The sequence below is a fragment of the Porites lutea genome, chromosome 2 (genome assembly GCF_958299795.1).
Source record: "Porites lutea chromosome 2, jaPorLute2.1, whole genome shotgun sequence".
Lineage (NCBI taxonomy): Eukaryota > Metazoa > Cnidaria > Anthozoa > Scleractinia > Poritidae > Porites > Porites lutea.
In genome coordinates this window covers 6,881,607-6,906,751 of record NC_133202.1, presented here as the reverse complement: position 1 = coordinate 6,906,751, position 25,145 = coordinate 6,881,607, and the positions used below count along the sequence as shown (strand labels likewise).

At 39.8% G+C, this 25,145-nt stretch overlaps 3 protein-coding genes and 1 non-coding gene across 7 annotated transcripts in view; 2 read left to right on the top strand and 2 right to left on the bottom strand.

Moving 5' to 3' along the window:
- LOC140927556 (TNF receptor-associated factor 4-like) overlaps positions 1-23,505 on the bottom strand; it is a 74,740-nt gene extending 51,235 nt beyond the window's left edge. The window contains exons 1-7 of one of the 3 annotated variants that reach the window (XM_073377225.1): positions 22,788-23,502; positions 21,411-21,465; positions 20,381-20,485; positions 18,573-18,731; positions 17,232-17,312; positions 16,051-16,128; positions 14,774-15,317 (exon numbers count right to left, since the gene is read on the bottom strand). In XM_073377225.1, coding sequence (XP_073233326.1) covers positions 14,802-15,317; positions 16,051-16,128; positions 17,232-17,312; positions 18,573-18,731; positions 20,381-20,485; positions 21,411-21,465; positions 22,788-23,125 — 1,332 coding nt within the window. In that variant the 5' untranslated portion in view covers positions 23,126-23,502 and the 3' untranslated portion in view covers positions 14,774-14,801. Of the gene's footprint in view, positions 1-14,769; positions 15,318-16,050; positions 16,129-17,231; positions 17,313-18,572; positions 18,732-20,380; positions 20,486-21,410; positions 21,466-22,787 lie in introns of those variants that run through there. The other 2 variants (XM_073377228.1, XM_073377226.1) reach the window with 2 other exon arrangements.
- On the top strand, positions 1,692-8,085 carry LOC140927559 (alanine aminotransferase 2-like). Of its 2 annotated transcripts, none has more exons than XM_073377232.1 (6): positions 1,692-1,838; positions 2,340-2,451; positions 3,451-3,516; positions 5,038-5,193; positions 6,496-6,608; positions 7,741-8,085. In XM_073377232.1, exons 1-6 carry the CDS (start codon positions 1,720-1,722, stop codon positions 7,850-7,852), a joined length of 678 nt encoding a protein of 225 aa, XP_073233333.1. In that variant the 5' UTR covers positions 1,692-1,719; the 3' UTR covers positions 7,853-8,085. The 2 variants fall into 2 exon arrangements, with proteins under 2 accessions (XP_073233333.1, XP_073233334.1); XM_073377233.1 differs by having other exon boundaries at positions 1,721-1,838; positions 2,323-2,451.
- Positions 10,073-10,143, bottom strand: Trnag-gcc (transfer RNA glycine (anticodon GCC)). The gene has a single exon. It is a non-coding gene; the product is annotated as a tRNA-Gly (tRNA).
- Positions 10,645-12,411, top strand: LOC140927560 (uncharacterized). Its single transcript, XM_073377234.1, has 4 exons — positions 10,645-10,803; positions 10,902-10,976; positions 11,331-11,486; positions 12,013-12,411. The coding sequence occupies exons 1-4, from the start codon at positions 10,736-10,738 to the stop codon at positions 12,206-12,208; spliced, it is 495 nt and encodes a 164-aa protein (XP_073233335.1). The 5' UTR covers positions 10,645-10,735; the 3' UTR covers positions 12,209-12,411.
- Positions 23,506-25,145: the final 1,640 nt, after the last annotated feature.

Here is a 25,145-nt window from a genome sequence, read left to right as displayed (position 1 = left end):
CTGCCACGAGGCGATTTTTTTGAGGGGAGGGGGCGGATGTACACACTCACACTAAAACCTTGTCGCCGACCGTTGCGTGACAAATAGAATCTCATATGAGAGTGAAACATTGTACCCTTTTGGAAGACTTTTGTAACAAGAAAAATGAGTACCACTTTATGTCGGGGCTGTATAGTAACTTTTAAATTCCACTATCATAAAGAAATAAGCAAGTTAGCCATTCGAAGCCGGAAACGATTTGCATTATTTTAACGCAGTCCTCTCCCAATCCCCCTGCCCCCCTCCACCCCCTCCCCCCCCCCCGAAAAAAAAAATATAGCGTGACAGTATAAAGTGTGTGATTTGACCTACCCGGAAATTTAAAAAATTATTGTCATTCTACGGGTCATGAAACGCGACAGGGTCAGCTATACTGTTAACAAGAAGCCAGCTTGCAGTGCTTGCAGTCCCCTCTCGTTCTTATCTAAGCCAGCGCGATTGTAAACCATGACGTTCTGTTACAATAAGGGATTAGGACCAAACGAGAAAAGAAGGACTGCGGACTCTTTTGTAGTAAACAAACCCTCCGTCAGCTCAGAAACGGAGTAACCGATTTCGTCAATTTTACATATGTTGATAGATCATTGACCCGGGGTGGGGGGGGGGTGCTTTAGGAATTTCTGGGTGGGGCTGTGCCGCTGGGAGCCTGGAACCCTTAACCTTTACCAGAGCTAGTTCAGCTGAATTTTGCTACCCTATGCTAGAGTAAACTTCCCAAATCTCCCTATCCTAGAGTAGCTGTGTACCTAGCCTAGATAAAATCTTCAACCAACTGATCAGTTTCCTGAAAAATGATACCCTATTCTAGAGCCAAACGCTCTGATTTATATATCCTATCCTAGAGTAAACTGCTCGAAAACCATACCCTTCACAGCGGCACATACCTATATAGCCCATATATGGCAGTACCCCCCCGGGGTGGTGAAGAGCTGCAAGCGATAAAAATAGTCACGCGTCACAACTAACTCCTAACAAAAACAAAACGAGCGATAATCGCTTGTATTATAAACTAAAACGCCCAGGATATCTTACAGTAGGAAAAAGCTGTAAATTTCTTCAAGAGAAAGGAATTCAAGGCAATCTAATCAGATGTAAAGAAAGTGTAGTTTTTCAATTGTTTATGTTCTATTTATAAATCGTTTCAAGTTACTAGGGTTTAATTGGTTAATTAAATTACCTTGACAGCTTCGTTGTACCCAGACAGAACAAAGAATTCAAATAACAGAATCCAAGAGGCCTGGTACTTATTAACCCGGGAAATCCTACAGGTATTGCGAAGCTATTTTAAAAATTAAGTGCAGTACTAAATCAGTAATCGGCCTGGACACATAAGCCTCTGTGCAGAAGTCTCCTTTTCCTTGTGATCGCAAGATGCTTGCTTTTTAAACAGCACTGACTGATTGTCAGTGTCAGTGATCAAACGTATCTGGTCCAATTAAGTACCCTTTCATATACCAGTCCTGAAGTCTCAAAAAGGTACCCCTTTCTGGCGGAGCCTCCCCGTTGAAGCCATTATAGAGAGTACCCCCGGGATTAAAACCAATTGTCGTACTGCTGTATATGCCTCCTTTCTTTATAGGCCAGGTCTTAAAGCTACGACAATATTAAGGAAGTGATCAAGTTTTGCGCTCGAGAAAAACTGGTTTTATTTGCTGATGGGGTGTACCATGCCAAGAAACAATGTTTACTAACGAGGTCCAGTTTCACTCTTGCAAGAAGGTTCTGAGAGACCTGGGTCCCGAATACAACAAGTTCCAATTGATGTCGATAAATTCTGCCTCGAAAGAGTTTTATGGCGAGTAAGTCTTGATCTGACAAGTAATTGCTTTTATATGATATAACGATCAACAGAGGGAAAGCATAAGTCACAAAAACAACAACAACAACAACAAGCCTGTATTCATGAAATGGCGGAGATTTTATCACTACACAAAAAGGTTTTATCATTTCTGACACCCATGGCCAGTAGCGCCCGCGAAATAATATGGAATGTATTAAAATGAGACATTTATTGCAAGAAGTATATTTATAATTGGTTTCGTCTTAATTTTCTGAAACGCAGGATCAGTGAAAGAATATGCTATGTGGCCTGGTTTAAACAAAGAAACAAACAAACAAAAACAAAAAACATTCAAAACAAATCCAAAGTATACTCTGACCAAATTAAACAATGACAATGGAGTTGGATGATCGGATCCATTGAACCCTGCTAATAGAAAGGCATAGCTGACCGAAGCCTGGGTGAGAAACGTTTGTTGTAATTATTATTTGTTTTTAATTTAGATGCTGGTCTTTTTTAGGTGTGGTTTGAGGGGTGCTTACATAGAGCTTGTAGGATTTAGCAAAGAGGTTTTATTCCAAGTTAGGAGGTATTGTTCCCCGCCATGCAATGTACCGTCATCTATTGCGCAGGTATTTTAACAATTAAAGTCATTAAAACGTGATTTATAAAACGATGTTGATTGAGTTGAGGAGCTGGGACTTGAATTCTTTGAACCAGTCCTGTGGGATTTGTATCTTTTTTATGTAAAGATTTTTTCGTTCCAATAAATTTACCTGCGACGTAGTTAATTGAGTGGAATGGTTATGAAACCCGTCAGACTCCTTTGTTATATGTTTTTTTGTGGACCTGAAAGTGCACAACGTTCAAAAGAATTCCTATCATTTTTATTGTATTGACCAATAAAAACGTTGCATTAATTTATTCCGTAACAATTGGCCAACAGAAAACAAAGGATTGTACACTTTCAGGGTGCTTCCAACATAAACTGCAGCACTGTTGTTTTTATCATTGATGTTTGCCGCTTTTCATAACCAGTCTCCTCTTATAACTATGCCTGCAATCAGGGACAAATTATTAATAAGTAGTTGACACACTTGTCTAAAACGCGCGCCTTTATCAACAATTTTTTTCAACTCTGTTTAAAGGACGTAAATCTTTCCACCCCTGAATCAATGAGGTTTTGTAGTTGAAAAAAGATTTGTGTCTGCATGTTTAAAACACAACAATAGGGAACTTAAGCAAAGACGTTTTTGAGCGACGTACGTCAACCGGAGGTCAGGCCTTTTCCCATTTAACATGGCTTAACGCTATTAAAATTGTACTGCTAAGTGTCCTTTCTCTTGTAGAGAAGATTTGCCGAAAAGTTGGGTAAAGCTACTGCCTAAGGATGCAAAAAGCCCACTTCCGGTTAATGTGCGTCACTCAAAAACGTCTTTGCTTAAGTCCCCTGATGACTTTGGGGGAGCGGGGAGTACAAAGGGGGAGGGGATAGAGATATACGGAAGTGTCTCAATCGGCTTTTGTTCCCGGCCTCAGTGTAGTTGCTGGCCAGGTGAGTGATAACTCTTTAGATTGTCTTAACTGATTATAAATGTGTTTTTCCAGCTGACCTTTTTTGTCATCTGTAGGCTGCTGTTAGTGCAATTTGTAATCCCCCTCAGCCTGGTGACGAGTCGTACGAGACGTTTATTAAGGTAAGTACAGTCAAACCTCTCTTTACAGGCACCCGCTATATACGGACACCTCATTATTACGGACAGTTTGCTTTGTCTCTGGGGAAAGAAAGCCCTTAATTTTCTCTCAATTCAACCCGCTTAATACGAACACCCCGTTAATGCAGACACTCTCTATGGCCCCCTCAGTGGCCATATTAACGGGGTTTCACTGTATAATGCCGTGCGTGTCTAATCTAGAGGGACTGGACCTAGATCCGGGACTGAAGAGTATTACGCCGGGGAGCGTTCTTCCTAGTGATAGAAATGTGCCGCTGGATGGGGTCGCCGCTAATTTTCCCAACTGGATTGACTATAATGGGGCACATTTTTAAATGAGGTACTAGAATGGGGTCGCACATTTTCAGGATTTTGGGGTTAAGAAAATTTTTTGTATCCAGGAATTTAAAAAAGGTGTGAATTAATTTTAGAATGACTGGCTATGAAATACATTTGCGCAAACGCCCGAGGCTTAACAGAGACTTAGAGTCTTTTTACATGGAGGTGAGGGATTCCAGCTTGGTGAGGTAACCCGCTTAGGTGTTGTAACCCGCCTTTCCATATAATCTCTCATATGGTTACCCCTGCCACCTATCATGTAAACTTGATCAAATTAAAATGAGTCAGATTATATGGGCAGGTGGGTTACCCCACCTAAGCGGGGAGCCTCACCCACCTGGGTTCCCCCACTTCCATGTAAACAGGCCCTAAAATAGAGTCAATATTTGACCACCAAAAAGACTCGGACATGACGAAATTGGTTTCTCAAATGTTGTTCTTGATGGTCTGGGGGGTGAGTAGGATAAACGAATCTGCGGAGATCGGAATCCACGGGTTGAATATTTAATTCAAGGGCAGTGTGTGTAAAAACCGTTCACGTGCCATCGAGGTTAACAGACTGGATAATAATTATTTGAAAGAAGATCATCGCAATTATAGACGTAACTTTTTGGTCACCGGGCGGTATCGCACAGGTCAAGGTTTCGAATCCTGTTCAAGCCTAAATTTTTTCAGGCTTTCTTTTCGCAACTGCAAAAATTGCGTCTATAACTGGGATGGTCTTCTTTCGTACAATTCTTCACCCCGCAGTTCTCATAAATGATTTTCGTGTATTCATAACTCCATCATCATCCTTTCGCGGGTTTAATACGAACCAATTCAACGACCTGCTCCCAGTCGGCTTGTTAGCTCAATTGGTAAGAGCGCTGCACCGGTATTACAGAGGCCAAGGGTTTGAATCCCGTAAAAGCCTGAATTTTTTCAGGCTTTCTGTTCGCAAGTGCAAAAGTTGCGGCTGTAACTGCGATGATCTTCCTTCATATAATTCTTCACCCCGCAGTTGTCATATATGATTTTCATATATTAATTTAACTTCATCAGACTGGATAAGTTTGAAAAAACGTCAGCACATGCCCGCTAAGTGGCAGCTTTAGACTCAGTTTTTAAGATTTAATTTATTTCTTAAACGTCTATCTTAGAAGGAAAATGTTGATTTTTCCGCAGGAGAAAATGGCCATATTGGATTCTTATCAGAGAAAAGCCAAGATAACAACAAAGATGCTGAATTCTCTTAAAGACGTCTCGTGTAATCCTGTTACTGGTTCATTGTATGCATTTCCCAAAGTTATTCTTCCACAAAAAGCCGTCGAAGAGGCTAAGGTGAGGCGTAGTTCCTCGAAACCAATAGACCTTTTGCGATATGGCGGCCATATTGAATTTATTAGATTTAAGGCGTATAATGGGATACCCAGGGAGCCCTCGCCCAGTGTTTATTCGCGCTTTTCGGGCAAAAAGAGAACTTCACTGTATATTTCTCGGGGAAAAAAGGCAATCATTATTACATCCAAACACGGCACAACGATCTTTTTTTTTCCATTACAATCTTCTTCTAGGAAACCTTAAAAAAACAAGTTGGCCCGAAAAGCGCGCGTAAATACTGAGCGAGTATATCGGATCGTGCTCATGCCCCCTGGGCATCCCATAATACTCCTTAAATCTTAGTAATTCAATATGGCCGCCGTATCGGTAAAAAGGTTTATAGAGAGTTTAGGCAGTGTTAACGCTATAGTGGATAGCGTTTCGTCTCGACGCCAAAAGGTGTTAGGTATAGCATAAACAGCAACTGCCCTGGACCTGAACAAGTAGCTCACACACATCGAACATCGTACTGAGCGGTTGGCCGAGAGCCAGCTTGGTGAACTAAGTCCCAAATCTCACTCCTGAATATTTATTTCGTCTCAGTGGGTTCCAATCCCCGCCGCTACGTATTCACTTCCTCGACGGACCGAAAAAGTGTAAGGGCCAGAACCTATTCGACATATGACGCTCTACAGTGTTCGAGATTGGCGCGGCGTAGCTTCGCTCCGTCACAGAAATCGCGCCAAAATCACCGTTCTTGTGTATGAACAGAAGCACTATCCGGTACGGTTTTCGCGCCTGCGCAAAAGCTATCTTGTATAATGTGAACAAAGCCTTACGCAACGAACACGCGACGGAATCGAGAACGGCAAAAAAGAACTCTGCACTATATGAACAACTTTGCACGTGCATCACGCTTTTTTGTACATTTCTTTGCCGTTACTGCACGACTACGACGTGAAAATGCCTAATTTCACGTTTTGTGGGGGACGTGAACACATAACAATGACTTTCTTTTTCTTTTCCTGAACTTTGATATAGTCTTTTAGAATGCAACTCCAGAAAAATTAGCCGATGTTTGACGAAATGAACGAGATGAAATAACGCGATAAAGTTTGAAGCAGCGCGAATTCACTTATTCAGTGACGAAGCCGTAGCCGTCGTTGAAGCTTAAGCTCCCTCCCTAATATAGATTCCCTTGGGCTTTATTCCAAAGCCCGCAACGGAAATGTGCAACCTCATTCCCAGGGTCTTCTTCAACCCGCAGGGACGAGTAAGAGACGACCCCGGGACGAGGTTAGGAAATGCGTTCATCTTTTTCAGCTTAAGAATTGTGCACCTGACAAATTCTACTGCTGGCAGATGTTAGAAGCGACTGGTATAAGTCCTGTACCGGGAAATTCGTTCGGACAAAAAGAAGGAACATATCATTTTAGGTCAGAGCTAAGTTGTTATTCGCGTCGCTTTATTAATTATTTTATATACTTGTTTCTCTTGTTGGGAAATGGGGAAAGTCGCGTTGCTGATCGGCTGGGACGGAGTAATTGGCCTCTGAAGTTGAACAAGAGACTGGCTCACCAGGAGGAGACTGTTTTGGGAGACACCTTTTTGGCACCTATGCTGGGTTGTTCAAACCTGGGTGAAGAAAACCCAAGGCTATTGCGAAATTTGAATTCAAACATGAAAGCGTAAAAAGCCAATTCAGATTGATTCTTTTTGTCTGCAATTTGATGATAAGATACTCTAAAAGTGCTTGGAAAATTATCCAAGAAAACACTTTTGAACAAAAGAAAAAGAAAGCCGGATTAGAATTACACCCCCCATTAGAGCTAATCAGCCTTCTAACAACAGACCTTTTCAGTTGTAGGTTTTGTTTTCCCATTGCAGACCACGTGATTTTACACTTGAGAACTGTTTCTTTCAAATGACGTCCTATGAATGTGCATCCACGTGCATATGCGTGCATAACTAATGAAAATACAAAAGGCAAATTCCCCTGAGAACATCACGATGTCTGAATTGGATAAAAACAACTGACAAGCTAAAAAGGTCTATTGGGCCCTGTCCTGGGGTAAATTTAATAAAACTTTTACACTTGTAATTTATAAGTGTAGTCATTGTTTAAGAGTCTGAAAACAATAGCTACACTTGTAAATTACACTTGTGAAAGTTTTATAAAATTTACCCCTGCGGAACTTCAAAATAGCCAAAAACCGAGGCGATCGAATGTCCTCAAGCAGTCCCATATTGCTATTCGGCACAACTTCCGACCCAGCCTCGCTCGTAACCTCCAAAGGACAATTCTTAAGGTGACTCGACCCAGTATTTTTTTAGGTACACCTTCCATCTTTGGTCTCTTAGACTTAAACAAATTTATCTTTATAATATTGCAAACAATTATAACTGATGTATTACACACGTTGAAAACTTTTAGTTGTTTCCAATAGCTCCTGTATCTTTTATTTAAAAAGTGAAATAAACCTGACTTTAATTACTTTTTGGAAAAGCAAAATTATTATAAATCAGGATATATAATGTTTCAAAGTCTTTATTTTTTCTTTGTCGCAGGTTAACCATCTTGCCATCTGAGGAAAAGGTAGTTTCCATGTTCGACAGAATGAGCAAGTTTCATGAGGAATTCATGCAAAAATACAGAAATGACAAGGATAATCAACACTAATTTAGCAAACATAATTCCGCTTGTTAATTACTGGGCTCCATGCAACCGTTGCAGCCGGCATACATTAACTCATAGTTAAGAAAGTGGAATGGTTTTCAAACCGTGCACAGCGTTCAATAGCATTCCTATCATTTTGAACTTACTAAGCAATAGAAACTTTTACATCGCATTGATTTATTCAGTCACTATTTGTGAGCCATAAGCAAAGGATTGTGCACGGTCAGGGAGCTTCCAACATAAACTGCAGCACCGTTTTTTTTATCTTTGATATTTACCGCCTTTCATAACCAGTCTCCTTTACTAAATATACTTAAAGGGATATTTTTATTTATATTTTTATAATTTCAGTTTTTAGCTATTAATAGTAATTTAATTGGCTATTATTCGTGACGAGAAATTGCACTTTGGGTGAGGTTAATCTTTGGTCAAACAAGCAAATCAATGTAGTGAGTTTCCTAATGCCCAAATAGACCTTTTTACCGATACGGCGGCCATATTGAATTAATTCGATTTAAGGAGTATTATAGGATGCCCAGGGAGGATTATCACGTTTCGTTTGTATTTTTGAGCGCTTTTCGGGACATTTTTTTGTTAAATTTTTCTTAGAATAAGATTCTAATGGGAAAAAAGATCCTTGTGCCGGGTTTGGATGTAATAATGATCGCCTTTTTCTAGTTTAGTATTAGAAATATGGTCTTTCACTGTATATCTCTGGGAAAAAAAGCGATCATTATTACATTAAAACACGGCTAGGCCTTTCCCGATTGCGCTGAGCACCTTTTGAGCACTTTTTTGAGTTTGGAGCACTATTTTGCATTTTGAGCACCCTTAAGCACTTTTTCGCACTTTGGGCAACATTTGAGCAATATTTCACATTTCGAGCAAATTTCGAGCAACATATGTCTTCTAAAACATTTTAAAGCAAAAACTGTGTGTCGCTCGCAACGAGAATCGTGTTCCAGGTCATAAATTTGAATAACAAAAAGACTATTGTCATGGAAAGGCACGTGGACTTATCCTTACTGAGCGTGAGAACAGAAGTTTCTGATTGGCTGATGTATCATGCGTGTGTCATCTCAAATTTCTAAATCATCTGATGGCTTTGCACTAGTACTGCTGAATTTATTTACAATTCGTAACCGGCTTTAGTTTTTTAAAAATATTATTGTTCTTTATTCTATCAACCTTTCGTAACAGCCTGTCGAATAACACTACGCAAAATAGATTGTTAATTACTTCAGTAAAAATTGACATATTTACGAAAAGGTTAGAGGTAACTGTTCACAACTTTTAGCACTTTTTGAGCACTATTTTGAGATTTTAAGCACTTTTTGAGCACTTTTTAGCCATTTTTGCCAGCACGTTTTTAGGATTTTACCAGCGCAATCGGGAAAGGTCTAAACACGACAGAAGGATTTTTTTTCCCATTACAATCTTGTTTTAAGAAAACTTTAAGAAAAAAAAGGTCCCAAAAAGCGCTCGAAAATACAAACGAAATGTGCTCGTGCCCCCTGGGCATCCTATAATACTCCTTAAATCGAATTAATATGGCCGCCGTATCGGTAAAAAGGTCTATTGCCATAGGACCAATCGCCAAAGTAACCTCCATTGAATAAGACTTATTTATATCATTCTTGTTTTTAGTCATTTGCGGGGAAATTCTCAGGTTGGGTTATTACAGTACAGGACGACGAACTGTCCTATTGAATTTTCACCAGCCTTTAGGCAGAGTTTCTAACTAAAAATATATATATAAGTACAGCTTCAGTTATAATGTAGTTCCAATTTAATCAAACGTTTTAGATATAGGCGATAAACACTAGCAAACGTTGTGACTTTTTTGCGGCGTCACACGTAACATTTTCTCTATCTTTTGACCTTTTGACTTGTATTTATTTTTTACTTTATATCGGGGCTCAACTGAATGTGACAGCTCTTGTACTTACCAATAAACTTCATTGTAACGAAAACTGATAAAATAAATAAATATAATACGTGACTGTTCACTGGATAGAGCAGCTAACCAGTTAACTTTCAGGAAAAGTTTTACGAGAATTAGCACCGATGTTCGATTTTTTTTTTCTATTTTAGAAGACCTCTTAAGCTCTATTTGCAAACTTTTTATCTGGTCCCTGAGTATGTGATAATACAGGGTTGATATAAAAATGATTAGAAATTTATCACATCGACAAAAATAATGTAAAAAGTAAAGAAATCGAATGCACTGGCCGGGAATCGAACCCGGGCCTCCCGCGTGGCAGGCGAGAATTCTACCACTGAACCACCAGTGCTTCGTATACGAATGACATTATTTTTTAAGACTTTTTTACCGGGTTGTTCAAAGTAGGGTTAAGATATAGATAACCCAGGGTTAGTGCGAAATTTGAATTCAGAGATGATAGCTTAAAAAGTTAATTCAGTTTAAGTCTTTTTGTCAACAAGTTGATGTTTGGATGCTCTTAAAAATAACGGAGAAAATTATCCGAGAAAATGCTTTTGAACAAAAGAAAAAGAAACCTGAGTTAAATTTAACTCTGGGTTAAGCGCTTACCGGCCTTCGAACAACCAGGAACGGATTACTAAACAAGGTGGACAGAAAAATGCTAAAAAATACTTTTGCCACGGCCATACACACTGACCAAGGACCTGAAAAACGCTGTGGTACGTATAAGACTGGACCGATAGTGCGACTCTTTAATCAATTTTCAATCGAATGTTCAGCTATATTTTTACATGTCGCCTTAGAGATTTGACGCACGCTGGTCGCGCGCGCAGCATGTCACAATGGCTATCCGACGTACACCAGTTAATAAAATTCTAGTTTGAGAATATTGCAAAAGTTGTTTGCCAGTGTTATATTAATTTACTCAGCGCTCTACGAGAATGGGTTTCTTGCGTTTTTTCAAGCAGTTAAATTGTTTTGGTTGTAGTCAGAGAAAAGAGAAATCGACGTAAGTAACTAATAGACAAACTGTTGAGCTTTTTTTTATCTTTTTCCTTCTGTGGTTTTTGCTCTTCTCATGTTGGTATACTTTATACTTAACCTCAGACGAGAAATGAAAAAAGAAATGGATGCTTTGAGAAAAAAAATTCAAGACCTTCAAGAGGATGTTTTTTCCAAAAGGTATTGACTGATCAATCATTGGTTGTTTCTATTTTTCTAGACTGTTCACAGTCTCCTATTTTTCCGTAAGATATATATCGCCAAGATCCAGCGCTTTGCGTTTCGAGCTGCCATGGGTGATACTCGGTACACATGAAACCAAGTTGGCCGCCCGTACAGGCAACTCTCGATCCTGACGGTCTTACACAAAAAAATAGGGGACTGTGAACAGTCCGAATCTACAGTACTAGATTCCAGCCATGTTCGAACCAGTTGCAAATAAGTGGGACGCGAGTTGCTGTTAAAGGGAACGTTGCTGTCAACATTGGGGGGTATAATAATGATCATGTTGTTACCAACAATTACTTTACACAGGATGATGGTTGAGGAACTCACCCGACAAAAAGAGGCGGAAGAAAGACGCGTTCTGCTTAAAAACGTTCGAATGGAACTAATGACCAAAGTGGAACAGATTGAGCTAAAGTTACAGAGAAAACTACAACACCGTCAAACGGTGTTGACTGAGTTAATGTGAGTATCTTAAAGAATCCCGTTAAGTACAATGCATGAAGTTCATTGTCTGACTCATGGCGTTAAGCGATTTCCCGACCCTTTAAAGTTTCTTTTACACTGTTTCATGAGATTTGTTAAACTGAGCCAAGTCTTTAATTAATTAGACGAGCTGCAGTTTTCTATCAAGAACTAAGAGTAAAACACGACGCACAGCCGAGCGTTTTGATCAGGACTTGTTGATAAAACCGAATAGATAGATAACTGCAAGTTTTAATTAATTGTCCAGCTTCAGAACTTTCCTCGATCGTAGATCTGTTCACGAGTCTGATTATTTTCCGGAAAACATAGGAGCGAAAAGCAAGGTCCTTAAGTTGTCTTGGTTTTATCAGATAGAAAAAAAAAACACCGACACGCTATTAGTTTTCTCTTCTTTTGTTAGTTCTTTAACGTGAGTAAAGTTCTAAATGGATATTTATGGCAACCCAAAAATACTGTCCTTTCCTTATTGTTATTTATTTATTTATTTTAAATTTTTTTTTCACAGCCAACTCAATCTTGGAAGATTGGTGCAACAAAAGAAACTAGAAGCAGTACAAAGAGAAGCAACATCCTTCATGGAGGAACTGTCAAGAAATGAAAAAAGAGCAAGAGCATGGAAGGAAAATCTGCGTCGTGTCGGTTCAGAGAGCAACATACACACTGTCGTATTACAGCCGCGGCTGGTGTCTTATGCTGTCTGAACAGTCATAAATTAAAACTAGTTGATTTATTTAGGGCATCGAAAGCATGGACCCAGTTCTGACATATTCTGATTAGAGTGGATTTAGTTGCCAGTGATTTCTGCAGAATCCTCGCAAGTAAGCGTTAAAAATCAACAAAAGCACTACTAGTGAAAGTCAGCCTGTACCCTTCAGCCCCTCCCTCATGCACTCCTGACACCGCCGATCTTGCTTTCGATGCGTCTCCATCCCCCTAAGGACGGACGGAAAACAATTAATGCGTCGCATGAGACAAGGCGCATACATGCTTCATACATCGGTCAACGGACAGGACATATGCTGGTGACATAATAAAAAACTATCAAAATAACTCGACTCTTTGAGCATCACGGCATGTAAAGGTTGTTATGTCGGTAACTTGAGCTTGGGAGCTTGAGACAGGAAAATGTACTTCTTTCCCGGGTGTTTCGTCATGTCATGCCCAGCCCTTTCACACGCGGTAGGAAAAAGTTTGCAGTCAGTTTCTTCATGCTCCTTGCGAATAAAGATCATGATCATAACATACTGTGCATTACGTTGTCCCTGTGATGATCGTATACCCCCAAAGGGCCACTATTTGTTCCTTACACTTGGATAGTCATTTTCGTACGTCAGTCTATTCAGTTACACTTCTGAATGTGATCGTATGTTCAAATAAGTATCAGGTACAATCAAACCTCCATTAACGACCATCTGCATGAGTCCACAACGGCCACCTCTCTAGTAACAGCCAATTTTTTGGCGGACAGTCCATGCATTGACTCTTGTTTAAACCCTCCTCAACGGACAAAAACAACCACCTTTTTCTGTCCCCAAGGTGGCTGTTGTGAAGAGGTTTAACCGTATAAACCATTTTATGTTATATACGGAAAAATTGAAATGCGAAAAGAATGTCTAGATGAGGTGACAAGAACGCTGTCAATCTTGAAGTGCAGTGCAGCGGCTGTACGACATTATCGATATGCGCGAGGTTTCCGTAAAATACTAACGAGTAATGAGCAAGGCTAGACTAAGCGATACCGTTTTTTAACAGATATAATCTTAAATTGTCATTTTATTACGAAATTATTCTGGAGTAATCAGAATTTTTCCTTTACCGATGATCGATTGCGACAAGCGTAAGGAATTATCTATAAACTGAAAACGCTTTGGGCAAAAGTTTGCCATCAAAGAGGCCATGACAAGCAGTGTGCTGTTGTTGCCTTAGAATCCCTTGCAAGCGATCAATACAAAATCGATGACCATACATTAGTCTTGACAGAATCTTTAATAGGCAATAGACTTCAACTTAGTAATTAACTGCCCCTTATCCTCCAAACGTTTTCCGTTTTCATTGGGTCCAATTTAATGTGGGTGTTAGCCAACTTCTCATGAACAGTGAAACCATCACGAAAGCACTCAATACTGCTGAGCTTTTTAACTCTTCGTTTGTCAATCATTTAATATCTCCCCCGCCGAGCCCGGTTTTCAAAATGCTCAATAAATTCATTTAAATGCCTGCACACTGACAAGCAAAACGACATGCAGCTGCAGCTGGGATGGTCTTGTTTAACTGCGTAAGCATTATAATAGTCTAGCAGGTATTCTCTCTTGCTGAACCAGGTTCATGTACTAAATACTATCACGACAGTCATTGTAATTTCAATCAAAATTTTTCGTTTTGGTGGAATATTCATGCGAAAGTTACGCCAGTTCTTAAAAACCTTAGGGCTCGAACAATGACATCCAAAAGCTTTTCAGAGGCTGGATTGCAATCTGGGTTTCGAATAATAAGCATTCAATCGATACTGCGAAGGTTCGATTAGTATACCGTCCAGTTGCTTTTAATTTTGATATATTGACAACATAATGTGGCTGGTCTTGTTTGCGTCGCATTCAGTAAAACCGGACCTTTACCCGGGACTTTTAAGTCCATTGTTAAAATAATGGACTTCTTCTTGCTAAACTGAAGGAGTATAGATTATGATGATATCGATTATTGTAGCCTACAAATTGTGTAGAAGCAATCTTGCTAATCGAAAGCAGTATGTCAGCGTAAACGAACGCGAGCAGTTCGACCTTTGCTTAGTGTTACACATGGAGTATAAACAGAATAATAAAAAACGCATTAACAGTATTATATACATCAGTTGTAAACATTCGATGGAGCAAAAAAAATCAGCTCTAGTAAATGAATTGACGCTGTTTTGAATTCTTTGAAGCCTTCTTTGGCCTGCCTTGAGTTCAAAAACATCACCTTTAGGACTTTGTCGACGTTTGAAAGATCGTTCTCAAAAAAAAAAAAAAGATGGAAAAACACCGAGCTCACACATTATCCACTCCCTAGAAGGTGAACGATGTTGAATAGTCCGAGATGGCGAGCCAATCAGATTGCTTAAAACACCAACATCACTGAGTGTGTACATACTAACACCACTTATTCTAATTTCACAAATCTGAAATGTAATGCTTGATTGCAGCCAAAGATAATCGAAGATCGCGGATCAAATTTTGTCTTGCCGGAAATCTCAGCCAGTTTTCGTCTTTTTTCTACATGAACACGCCAGAAACTAAATATCAAGATATAACAGCTGTGTTACAATCCGACTCTAGGTCTAACTGATTCAGCTTTGTCAGTGTTGTTAAGGCTAGGGCGTGTGTAACTTTGCAAAAATTTTCTCTGTGCATCCAGTGCATCTTTTTGAAGTTTAATCCTATCACCCGATGTAAGGCCACCGGTCACGGTGTTGCCGAGACCAGTCCTTGGCGATCTGCGCATACTCTCTGGTACTTGAAACCTGTAAGCTTCTGGTGTCATTTTTTGAGGAATTTTTGCTTCCACAATCTTTATCTTCTCTATTATGACTTGATTGAATTTCTTTTGCCCGACATTCTCCTTCACCAGCCTATTTACTGCAGCTGACAATTCTCGAAGCTCGCTGCGACATTCAGCAACGGACTCCTTCATCTCTTGATTTACTTCTTGAACTTCGTAGAATTTATCTTTCATGGTACTGATCTCTTTTTTTGCCAAAATGAGTGAATTCCATGCCATTTCTAAATGACCATCCGCGCTTACCTCCAAGTGGTCCTCTAGGTAAGCTCTTTTATCCTAACAAATAATAAAATATGACTATTTTTAATAACGTATTATTTGACTTAAAGCGCTAATATAAATACCAGCGTCACATTTTTCTCCAACTTCGTTCCCAGGGTCCTCTCCTACTCGCCCTAAGAGAGGACCCTGGAAACAGGGTTATACAATTCTCCTAGTAATGTATTAGTGACCAAGGCCTGTCACCATATATAAATGTTCCCAAGAGCTACGCATGTCAGGTTTTTCAAAGTACCTCTGTTATGTCTAACAAAGACCAAAATATGCGCTGAAGCACACACTACCAACTCTGCGGTATGGCCAGTACCTTACGCATGCGCACAGCCATATCACCCTGGTAGTGACAGCCATGGAAAGCTGTTTCGTCCTTCGCCAGGACGAACCCGCTGTCCATGGCTGCCACTGCCGGAGTGATATGGCTGTGCGCATGCGTAAGGTATTGGCCAGATCGCGGAGTTGGTAGTGTGTGCTGCAGTGCATATTTTGTCTTCTTTAGGTCTAACCATACTGGAATGACAGACCAGGCAAAAGACAGCCTCGTTGAATATTTCACCGTGGGAAAATAAGTCATGGGTCACTATGTTTCAACCTGTTTATAAAAACAGTCACTACCCTGGGTGCCGGAGATTTCCGGTTTCTGGTTAGTGTTTATAGTGACCGGCGAGCCTAAATTGTATTCAGAAGTTGAGTCTCCTGCAATTATAAGATTGCCACAGGTTCATTTCATTACCTCAAATAGACAACCAGCTTCAGAGTATGGACACAGAACAACTGTCATCAGACATTTCTCAGAGACATGGCTTGCCATCTGAAAATCATAGTAATAACAATAATAATTGAAATGATAACGTTAATGATGAGGAAGAGGATAATGCTAATGATAATGATAATGATAATGATAATACTAATAACGATTAAGATAACAATAATGAGCATCAGGAAATGGACAGAAGACATGGAACCTTCTGACAATATATCGATCTTTTAACCACCAGGCAGATGTTAATAGGCTTTACATTGACTAAAAACGAGGGTGAAAGCCTCAATAATAATGTTGACAGCAGGCAAGAAAGAATGGGATGGACGACGCAGCAGAAGAGAAGGTGCTGAAGAGAGGTTAGGACTTAAAAGTATTACGGTTACGGATGCTGTACGAGCAGAAAGAAAATTACTAGTGAAATCCCCTACATAGTCAATTTTTAAGGGCCAAAGTGGATGCTGAAGAGCATGGAGATGAGCTACGTATGGGTCAGGCAAAGAAAGAGACAGAAGGATTCATTACTGCTGCTCAGAGCCAAGCCTTAAGAAAGAACAGTAAAAAAATCACTTATCGACAAGCAGAACATCCCGCCAAAATTCAGGTTAAGTGTGGAGAGAGGGGACTGTAAAAATAGATTTAAAAAATCATTTAAAAATTCATTTCAATCAAAAAAAGCTATTCCAATTAAAAAGAAAATTATTTCAGTTAAAAAAAAAACAATGAATTTGATTTTTAAAAAAAAACAATTTTCTAAAGTAAACATAATCTAATTAAAATATCGTTCTCAATTGTCTTATCGAATGTTTCGCGAGTCCTTTTTCAATATCTAAATCCACTTTGTCCGACATTTCTAAACAGACTCAGTTCTAGACCCTCGCGATCCTCGGGATCCAAAGCAAAGCTGATCTTAGCAGGGCAAATGATACTAACAATATAAATGATAATAATTATTAAGCTTGTTTGTTGCGCACAACTAGGTCAAATTATTTGATGAGGTTAGTCGAACAATAGAGCCGGTTTTCAGTAACAAGAAAGCCAAATTTAATACTGAGAACAACTGACTGAGACCATTAAAGCTTATGACAGACCTGCACTCGAACAAGTAGATGAAATGTGAACAAAAATAAGCGAGCAAAGTTAAATAAACATACCTCTTCTCTGGGTATTTCGTCATGTCCACAATTGTTTTCACAGACCAGAGGGAAACGCTTGCAGTAAATGTCTTCATGTGGCTAGTACATAATCATGATACATAATCAGCGGAAAGATCATATTTTAGCAGCACCGAGTTAACCACTATATAGTCACTATCTAAATCGCTTTACTAACGAACTTGCTAGGCTTTAGTAAGTGATTTTAGTAACGTGTAAAGCATGTATATTGTATATTGTATATTGTACATGACATTTTGATCTCGTGATCAACCGGCAAGATTAATGCTGCTGGTGTGGATTCAATTACACAAGTAAGCTTATTTAACAATGCGCCACCAGAAGTCTGATCATCTTTTACCGGCAAAGTGCCTAATATATTCCCTGCCTTACGTGTATAGAAGGCCAGTAAGAATCTGAACCCGTGGGTGTTCTCCCCTATTAAGTGACGGGGATGCTCGTCGTACCTTTTAGGGGTTTAAATTTGTGGATTGGTACCGCTTACGGTGCTGAAACCTAAAATGACTGCTGTCAGATAAAGATTAATGACAATACCCCTCAAAAAGCCCTTAAAGTTGTTCGAAAGTTATTTATCACTATTAGAATTAGCAGTGCCAACTGTAATATGATTTACTGTTGTTGAATTGGTACCTCTTAGGGGTGGAAATAAATTTGGGTCACGCCCATAAAACAAGATTCTGGTACCTTTTAGGGGTGTTCTCGAAACATTCCGATTAACACCCCCGTCACTTTTATAGGGGAGAACTCCCCCCCCCCCCCCCCCAAGGAAAAATGAACTGCTGTTCACGTAAAATATTAATCCCAGTACAAGGTCCCATGAAAAATATTCACGACTATCTTCACTAAAGAGACTACCTGACGCTATGCTATACCAACGCCAGGCAGTATAAAACTCATGAACAAACACTCGATACATGAATTACAGGGTGGCAACATGACAAAACGTGTAAGGCCAAAACCCATATCAAAAGCCGGTCTAGCATGTTAACTGACATTTTGCTGGACCCGTTTATCGATAATAAAGGGGCGCGGAAAGCTGTTGTCGTTAATCCCCAATGAGGTTTTAGTAGGTTCGCAGGTAATATTTCAAAACTATAATAATAAATAACGATTAATAATTAATAAATAATTATAAAGAATATTGATTGTCTTTTTAGCTTGGAACCGCGTTTATATTCTTAAACTGTTTTGATTTGAATATTCGATTGTGGACCCGTAAACACCGAACTTTGGAGAAATGAGCACCTTTAGCTAGACCGGCATGAAAGTATTTCCTTTTTATATAAAATCTGTATTCAATAACAGTTAGGTAATACAGACCTGTTTTTCGATAAAAAAGAACTCATCCTGGCAGTACACACATTCAACAATTCTCTTAGGACATTCATCCGTAAGATGGGTCCCTAGCAGCCGCCTTTGTATGCTGCCTTGGCAAGCAGAACATGGGACATGTTCATAAGGGCACACTTCTTGGTGCTCCTAAAGAAATACACCATGAGAAAATTCACTTAGCTTCAATTTAGCGTTAATAGCGAATTCTGAGCCTGCGAACACAGACATTCGCTTTGCGCCCGGCTTCATGACCATCATTTCTCGTCGTTCAATTTTGTTAGCTTATTTTCCTGGAGTTTATCCAAGTTCGGAAAAAAAAGAAAAAGAAAATTATTTGCGTTGACACCATCAAATTGTTTGCGTTTACACCACTAAATTGACCAGAGTAATCGGAGCGCTTAAGCGTGTGACACAATTTGTTCCTCCGTCGACCCTCCTAACAATGTACTACTCTTTCGGCTCAAACGTACTTTGACTATTGCAGCGCTGTTTGGTAGGGTCTGTGTTTTGAACTAGCTCTGAAGCTTCAAAAACTACAAAACCGCGCAGCTGGCATCATAAACTTTTCTATAGTTATGATTCTATCTCTGCCCCCCCTGCTGCAAGAGCTGGGTTGGGCTATACCTTTTGGTTGTAGGGGCGCAGGTATTTGGAATAAATTACCCGAGGATTTGCGTGAACGCAAATCAATGAACGTTTTTAAATCCAAAATGTACCTATCGCTTCCTAGCATCTTTGATTCCCTAATATAATCCAAGCTTAAAATTATTTTATCAAATGTTAATACCTAGTTCTATAAATATTTTTTCCTTTTTCAAACTTATTAATATCAACTCGGAACTGCTGATAGATATATACATTTTTTTTTTAAACACGGCTTTTATGTAAACTATAATCCTGGACAAAACGTCTTGACGAAAAAAAACTATTTCCAAACCGGCAGCTTTGTGAAAAGAAATCACTTTCCCCAGTTCGGTGTTGCTTCCTACAAACGCTGAGGGACCAGGCTTTCTTTTGAACACACATCAACATTTCTACCAGGGGAAGGGGAAAATCGGTATGTCCAAGATTGTAGCTTTTGCTGATAAAACTACCGTGTCTAGATAAAATCTCTCTCTCTAAAATCTCTAAATCTCTCTCTCCCTCATCGATAAAACGTGAAATTAGGACGTTTTAAGTTGTCGTCGTACGCGGGGAGTTACGGTAAAGAAATGTGTGGTAGCCTGATAGGCTCCTAGATATACCAAAAAGTGTGCTGCACGTGAAAAGTTGTTGTTTTGCTAATCTAATGCTATAAAGCATTTTCACTCAAGCGGACAGCATCTGTGCAATGTATTGGACAAAAGAACGTTTTACATAAGAAAAGACTTCAACTGCCAGTAGCAATGTACCATGGTCACGAGCTGACGACACACCATGTTCGCATACAACGGTCACACCATCTACGAACATGTTCAAACATGATCGGCAATGAAAAACCCTGGTACCATAGTCAACCACTTTCCGGGGACAGGATGGCCATGGGTTTAGAACACTAACATGGTCGCTGTTCCATTTTTTTGGAACAACAACTAATGGCGGCAGTGATGGCATGTAAAAAAACGCTCTATTGCTTTTCTGACGTTCTCGTTGCCGTCCGGTGTCGTGACATCTTACCAATTACTCCAGTTCCTAAGGTATAGTAAGCGTGGGTGTCTCTATATAGTCCTGAATAAACAGACTATCGGTTACTAACAGTGACTGAAGATTCTATGCCCTATGTGGACGTTATTTATAATAAGGCTGAAAGTAGATACCTCCGCATATCGCAGTTGACCAATCCATTCACATCCTCTGGAATTCTGCTGGCATTTGATTCGGAGGGACAATATATCCCTGGCCCAGGCTTTGTCTGCATAGAACTATAACGCATATAAAACAGATTGAATAATAAATATATAGATTTCATATGGTAGAACAATGGGATGAAGAATTTAACGTAAGGAAGATCATCGCAGTAGACGCACTTTTTGCAGTTGCGCAAGGCGACGTTCACGCATCGGATGAATTTTTGATCAGCTACGGAAGAATTTGTCAATGACCGGACACTTCCTTCACACGGAAGCAGTTAAAATATTTGCGCTTTGTTCACACGGAACTGACGAACCAGGCTGAATTTCAACTTTATGCCAATAAATCCAATGTGGCTGAAATGGTGTCCCCCAGCTAGATACGCATCAAATGCAACCACGCTGTTGTGGTAAAAAAATTTACTTGAGGTCACACCACGTCGATCAAAATATTCCAACCGTACCGGCTACATTATTTTTCTTCGACTTTGGAGTTCAAATTTTTGAACGGTTGGCGTTTAAATTTTCGCACGCGGGATAGGTATGGTTCCTTGCCTACGGAACGCCGTATGAAAGTAGCCTCAGGCTTCACGCGGGGATTCAAACCCTTGACTGGCCTCTGCGATACATATCGGGAGCGATCTATTGAACTAACAAATCAACTGGAGGCTGATCGTCAAAAATATTTTTATCATGTCAAAGTGACTGATTGATTTGATTTTCTCCGGGTCATACAAACTATAGCTTGTGAAATATTTGGCCACATTTTGGAATCCTGCACCGCTACCAAGATGACGGCCGCACCGCTCTCACGTCAAATCGTAAAATGATGTCAAACATCTTCCAAATATGGTTAGCGCCTTTTAGTTATTAAGAACAGGCTGTAGCATTAATGGCAATCCGACAGAGAAAAATATATTATTTCGAAAGAGTAATAATATTAACTGTGCTGCGCATCATTTCATATAACAAAATGTTTCTAAGGTCAAGTACTTACACCGCCTTCCTCTTCAATTTCCTGACGATCATTTGGACGAACTGGATGACTACTCCTGTGGGGCAAACAATTGCTAATCATAAAAATCTGTTTTAAAACTAAACGCTCAAATGCGTTCCTAGCCATAAGCGGGTGTCCGTAAAGCAGGGCTCATAGCGAAGCGAATTGTATTCACTCGAATATAAGCACCGTGGCGCTTATTTAATTTTTTTACGCTGCAGTGCGGCGCTTATTTGAGGGCGACGTTCATTTGAAAGTTGGACGACAAAAAGAATCGTATTAACTTAGGTATTATTAATTTCCTTTTTAACCTAACACAATTAACGTCTTTTTATTTTATTATTTTAGGGTCCCGGCGCTTATAAACTTTTTTCTTCAAAAAATGTGCGCGAAATGTGGGTTCGTAATAAAACATTTAACCGTTATCTTGTCTTCGATGCACTGTTTTACGAAGGGAAATAAGTCTTCTCAAGGGCGACAGCGAGGCCACAATAACAACTGACATTCATCGTAGAAATACCTTCATACCTTAAAGAACACGTTTGACGAATGAAGCTCCAAAATAATATACTTCATTCAGCTCCAGAAAACAGGCTGCAAATGCTGGTAGTGAACATATAATATCGTTGTTAAAACTATTCGCAGAAAATGCTTCTCTAGCACTTCTTCAGACCATATTGACGTATGCGCATACCAATTGCCCTTTTGTTGGTTTGGGATTCGCCCGTTCGGGGAACCAGCCATGATATTTCACTGTTACCATCAGCTATAAAAAAAATGTGCCGCATTGTCAAAACAGAATGCGCGAAAACTACGCGAATGGAACCCATGTATGGACCCACCTGATGTAACATTTTTTGTCCGAGAGCGAATTTGAAACGAAGGATGTTCAGGATTAGTAAACAGATCCATTCTGTCTTCCTGGGGAACGGGAATTGTCAAGTAAAAATGGCCAATTTTCGACTTTTCTGATACTTTCTGGTTGGAACTAACTGATGTAGTTAGTTTATTATACAATATGAACGCTTCAGAAGCGTGAACGGTCAGCACTGAGCATGCATATTATGTACGTAATTGACCAACCAGCATCCTATGTCTTCACTAATATGACCGCCTTCTAACTATTACAAAATAAACTGAGAACGACGTGAACCCAGGAAGGTCTTAACATTACTTGGCCACGAAGATAGAGTACCGGTCACTACAAATATAAAGCGCGGAAAATATAATTATGCTAGCAATCAAGATTGTCCTCAACATCACTGGGATCATCAAATAGACAAGAAATATACAAAAAGCTACAGTCGCACGAGCGTTTATTACCTAAAGTTCAATGACTAAGATTACGTGATATTAATATTAGCGCCACTGATCTACCTTAGAATATTCTCCTCCAAACAACCCCTGCAGAATCGATGACCACACTCTGTAGTCTGCACAGGATCTTTCATGGGCAGGAGGCACACCGGACATTTTTGACTCGGTGACACCTCACCCACAAACTCATACTCGTAGCCTCCAAAGTGAAGATGAATCTCTTCGTTGTCTACATACTCAGCAATCTCACCGAGGTCAACTTCAACCTCAGAGTCCTCCTCGATGAACTCGACAGGTGACTCAAGTTCTTCCTCGTCGGTCTCGTCGCGATCGCTCTCGGCTGAAAAAATCGAAGTATCCGAAGAAAATGACTGAAATTGTTCATCGTCCGTTTCCATCTTCTCTCGTGGCAAGAAGGAAAGTTTTACTGTTCTCAAAGGTTCAAAAAGCTGACTGACAATACGTCAGGGTCATTGTGAAAAGCATTTCGACCAATGATCATTTAAGAAACTTCTGGAAAATGCTGTCCGAAGCACTTTCACGTTCAATTCCACTTCCGTCCTAATTTGTCGTGATAAGTCTTTGATTACGTATCACGTACTAAAAATAAATACGCAGAAGGTAAATTTAGCGGTAGAGCTACAATAGCTGGCTACCGAATCCACAAAAAGCTTGTTTGTCCTGAACATTTCATCGATGATATAGAAAGAGTATACATCTGTTCTGCGCTTAAACGACGACTTTCCAACAAAATGATCTATTCAAAAGAGTAGTCTTGGGGCGACCGCGGTTTCTTTGAAAGCAAAGCAGAGGGCCGGGTTTACGGTATTGCGGTATCAACCAGCCCTGCGGTATGCGGTATTACAGCCTTTTCGCTAACGGTATTCGGTAAAGAAGATCCTTCACGGTATTGCGGTACCGTTCATTTGGCCTCTCCCAGTGTAATTGCTGCGGAGCGACCGTAGGGAGCGAGCAGCAACATAATCAGGATTTAAGGGAAATATATAAGGGGCGACGAATTCTCGAATTCATCACTTTTTACCACAATGCATTGCATTTAACCAGAATGCATTGCGCCACGAACAACTCAAATAAAAACACGGGGAAGTTCGCATCGTTCGCTGCCCAGACTCAGAGTTTTCTTTGTAGCAAATTTTCTACCGCACGGTTAGAGGTCTTACCAAATTTACGACACGCAGGGGTCTTTCAGATGAGTACGATGGTTAACTTGGGGATTGGATTTCAATTCAAGAGCCTTTAATTTGACTCGTCCAGGTGTTAAACCTGACGAGAAGATGAGCATTTGCTCGTCGACTCCGCAACACGGGGGATATACAAATTCCAGCTTGCTAGAAGGTGATGTGAAAGTGAGAAAATGTCATGCCATGCTATTCTTAAGAACCTGTATGAGCCGAAAATGGATGTGATTTTGACCATTCGCTTCAAAATAACAGCGGAAATCGAGATAACAAAACATATGTTTTGTGTCCTACGTTGCAGACGAGGACGTGTATCGGCGTTTTGAAAAGCATAATTATGTTCTTTCATTCATTCATTGCCATGGAATATGCGTTTATATTGTGCTTTTACTGTTCATAGCTCGATTAATGCGGCTGGCGATCATCTTGCCGGCGGAAGTTTCATGGAAAAGTCATTAAATGAAAGACTTTACCCACAATTACGTAATCAGTCTCTGTGGTGTAGTGGTTAGATGTAGTCGCGACGAGCCGATGGTGCCGGGTTTGAGTCCTACCGAACTTTTTTTTCCTTCTTTCTTTTTTTTCCCGTTTTTTGTGTTGTTGTTTTCTTTAAATATATAGCTAAATAACTGTTACTTAATAAAGTGCAATAAACAGCAAGAAAAGTATCGTGTTTCCAGAGAAAAGATACTACACCGTATATGAAATATATGGATAAACAATCTGAATTTCTATCATTTCCTACAATTTACTGTGGGAAAACCAGAGTTGATAACCACTTGATCATTTTCTAAACAACGTTACCACGAGTTCTTTGTATAGACGGATAGTAATTATTCTAGTACTTTTCAACATGTAAATAGGACATTCAATGTCATTTTCGATTCTTTTAAGTCCCACTGTCTAACTAATGCCAGTATCAACAGAATGTGCCGCAGCATTACTATCTTTTAGATACCCTAGTGTAGGTCAATATTTGGAAGACTTAAAATGAATACACAATTTCTGACGGTAACTCTATGATGAAATTGGTAGGACATCTAATAACCTGGCTTTTCGATCGTTGTACCGATCAATTCGACATCTCACGTTTTCTCGCGAAGGCTGAGGTTGATTTCTGGTGTATATACACATGCATGCTTGAGATAAAAAAACACGTGAGATGGGATGGATACAACTTTAAGTAAGGGACGGACCATTAGAAAAGTTACGGGGGACG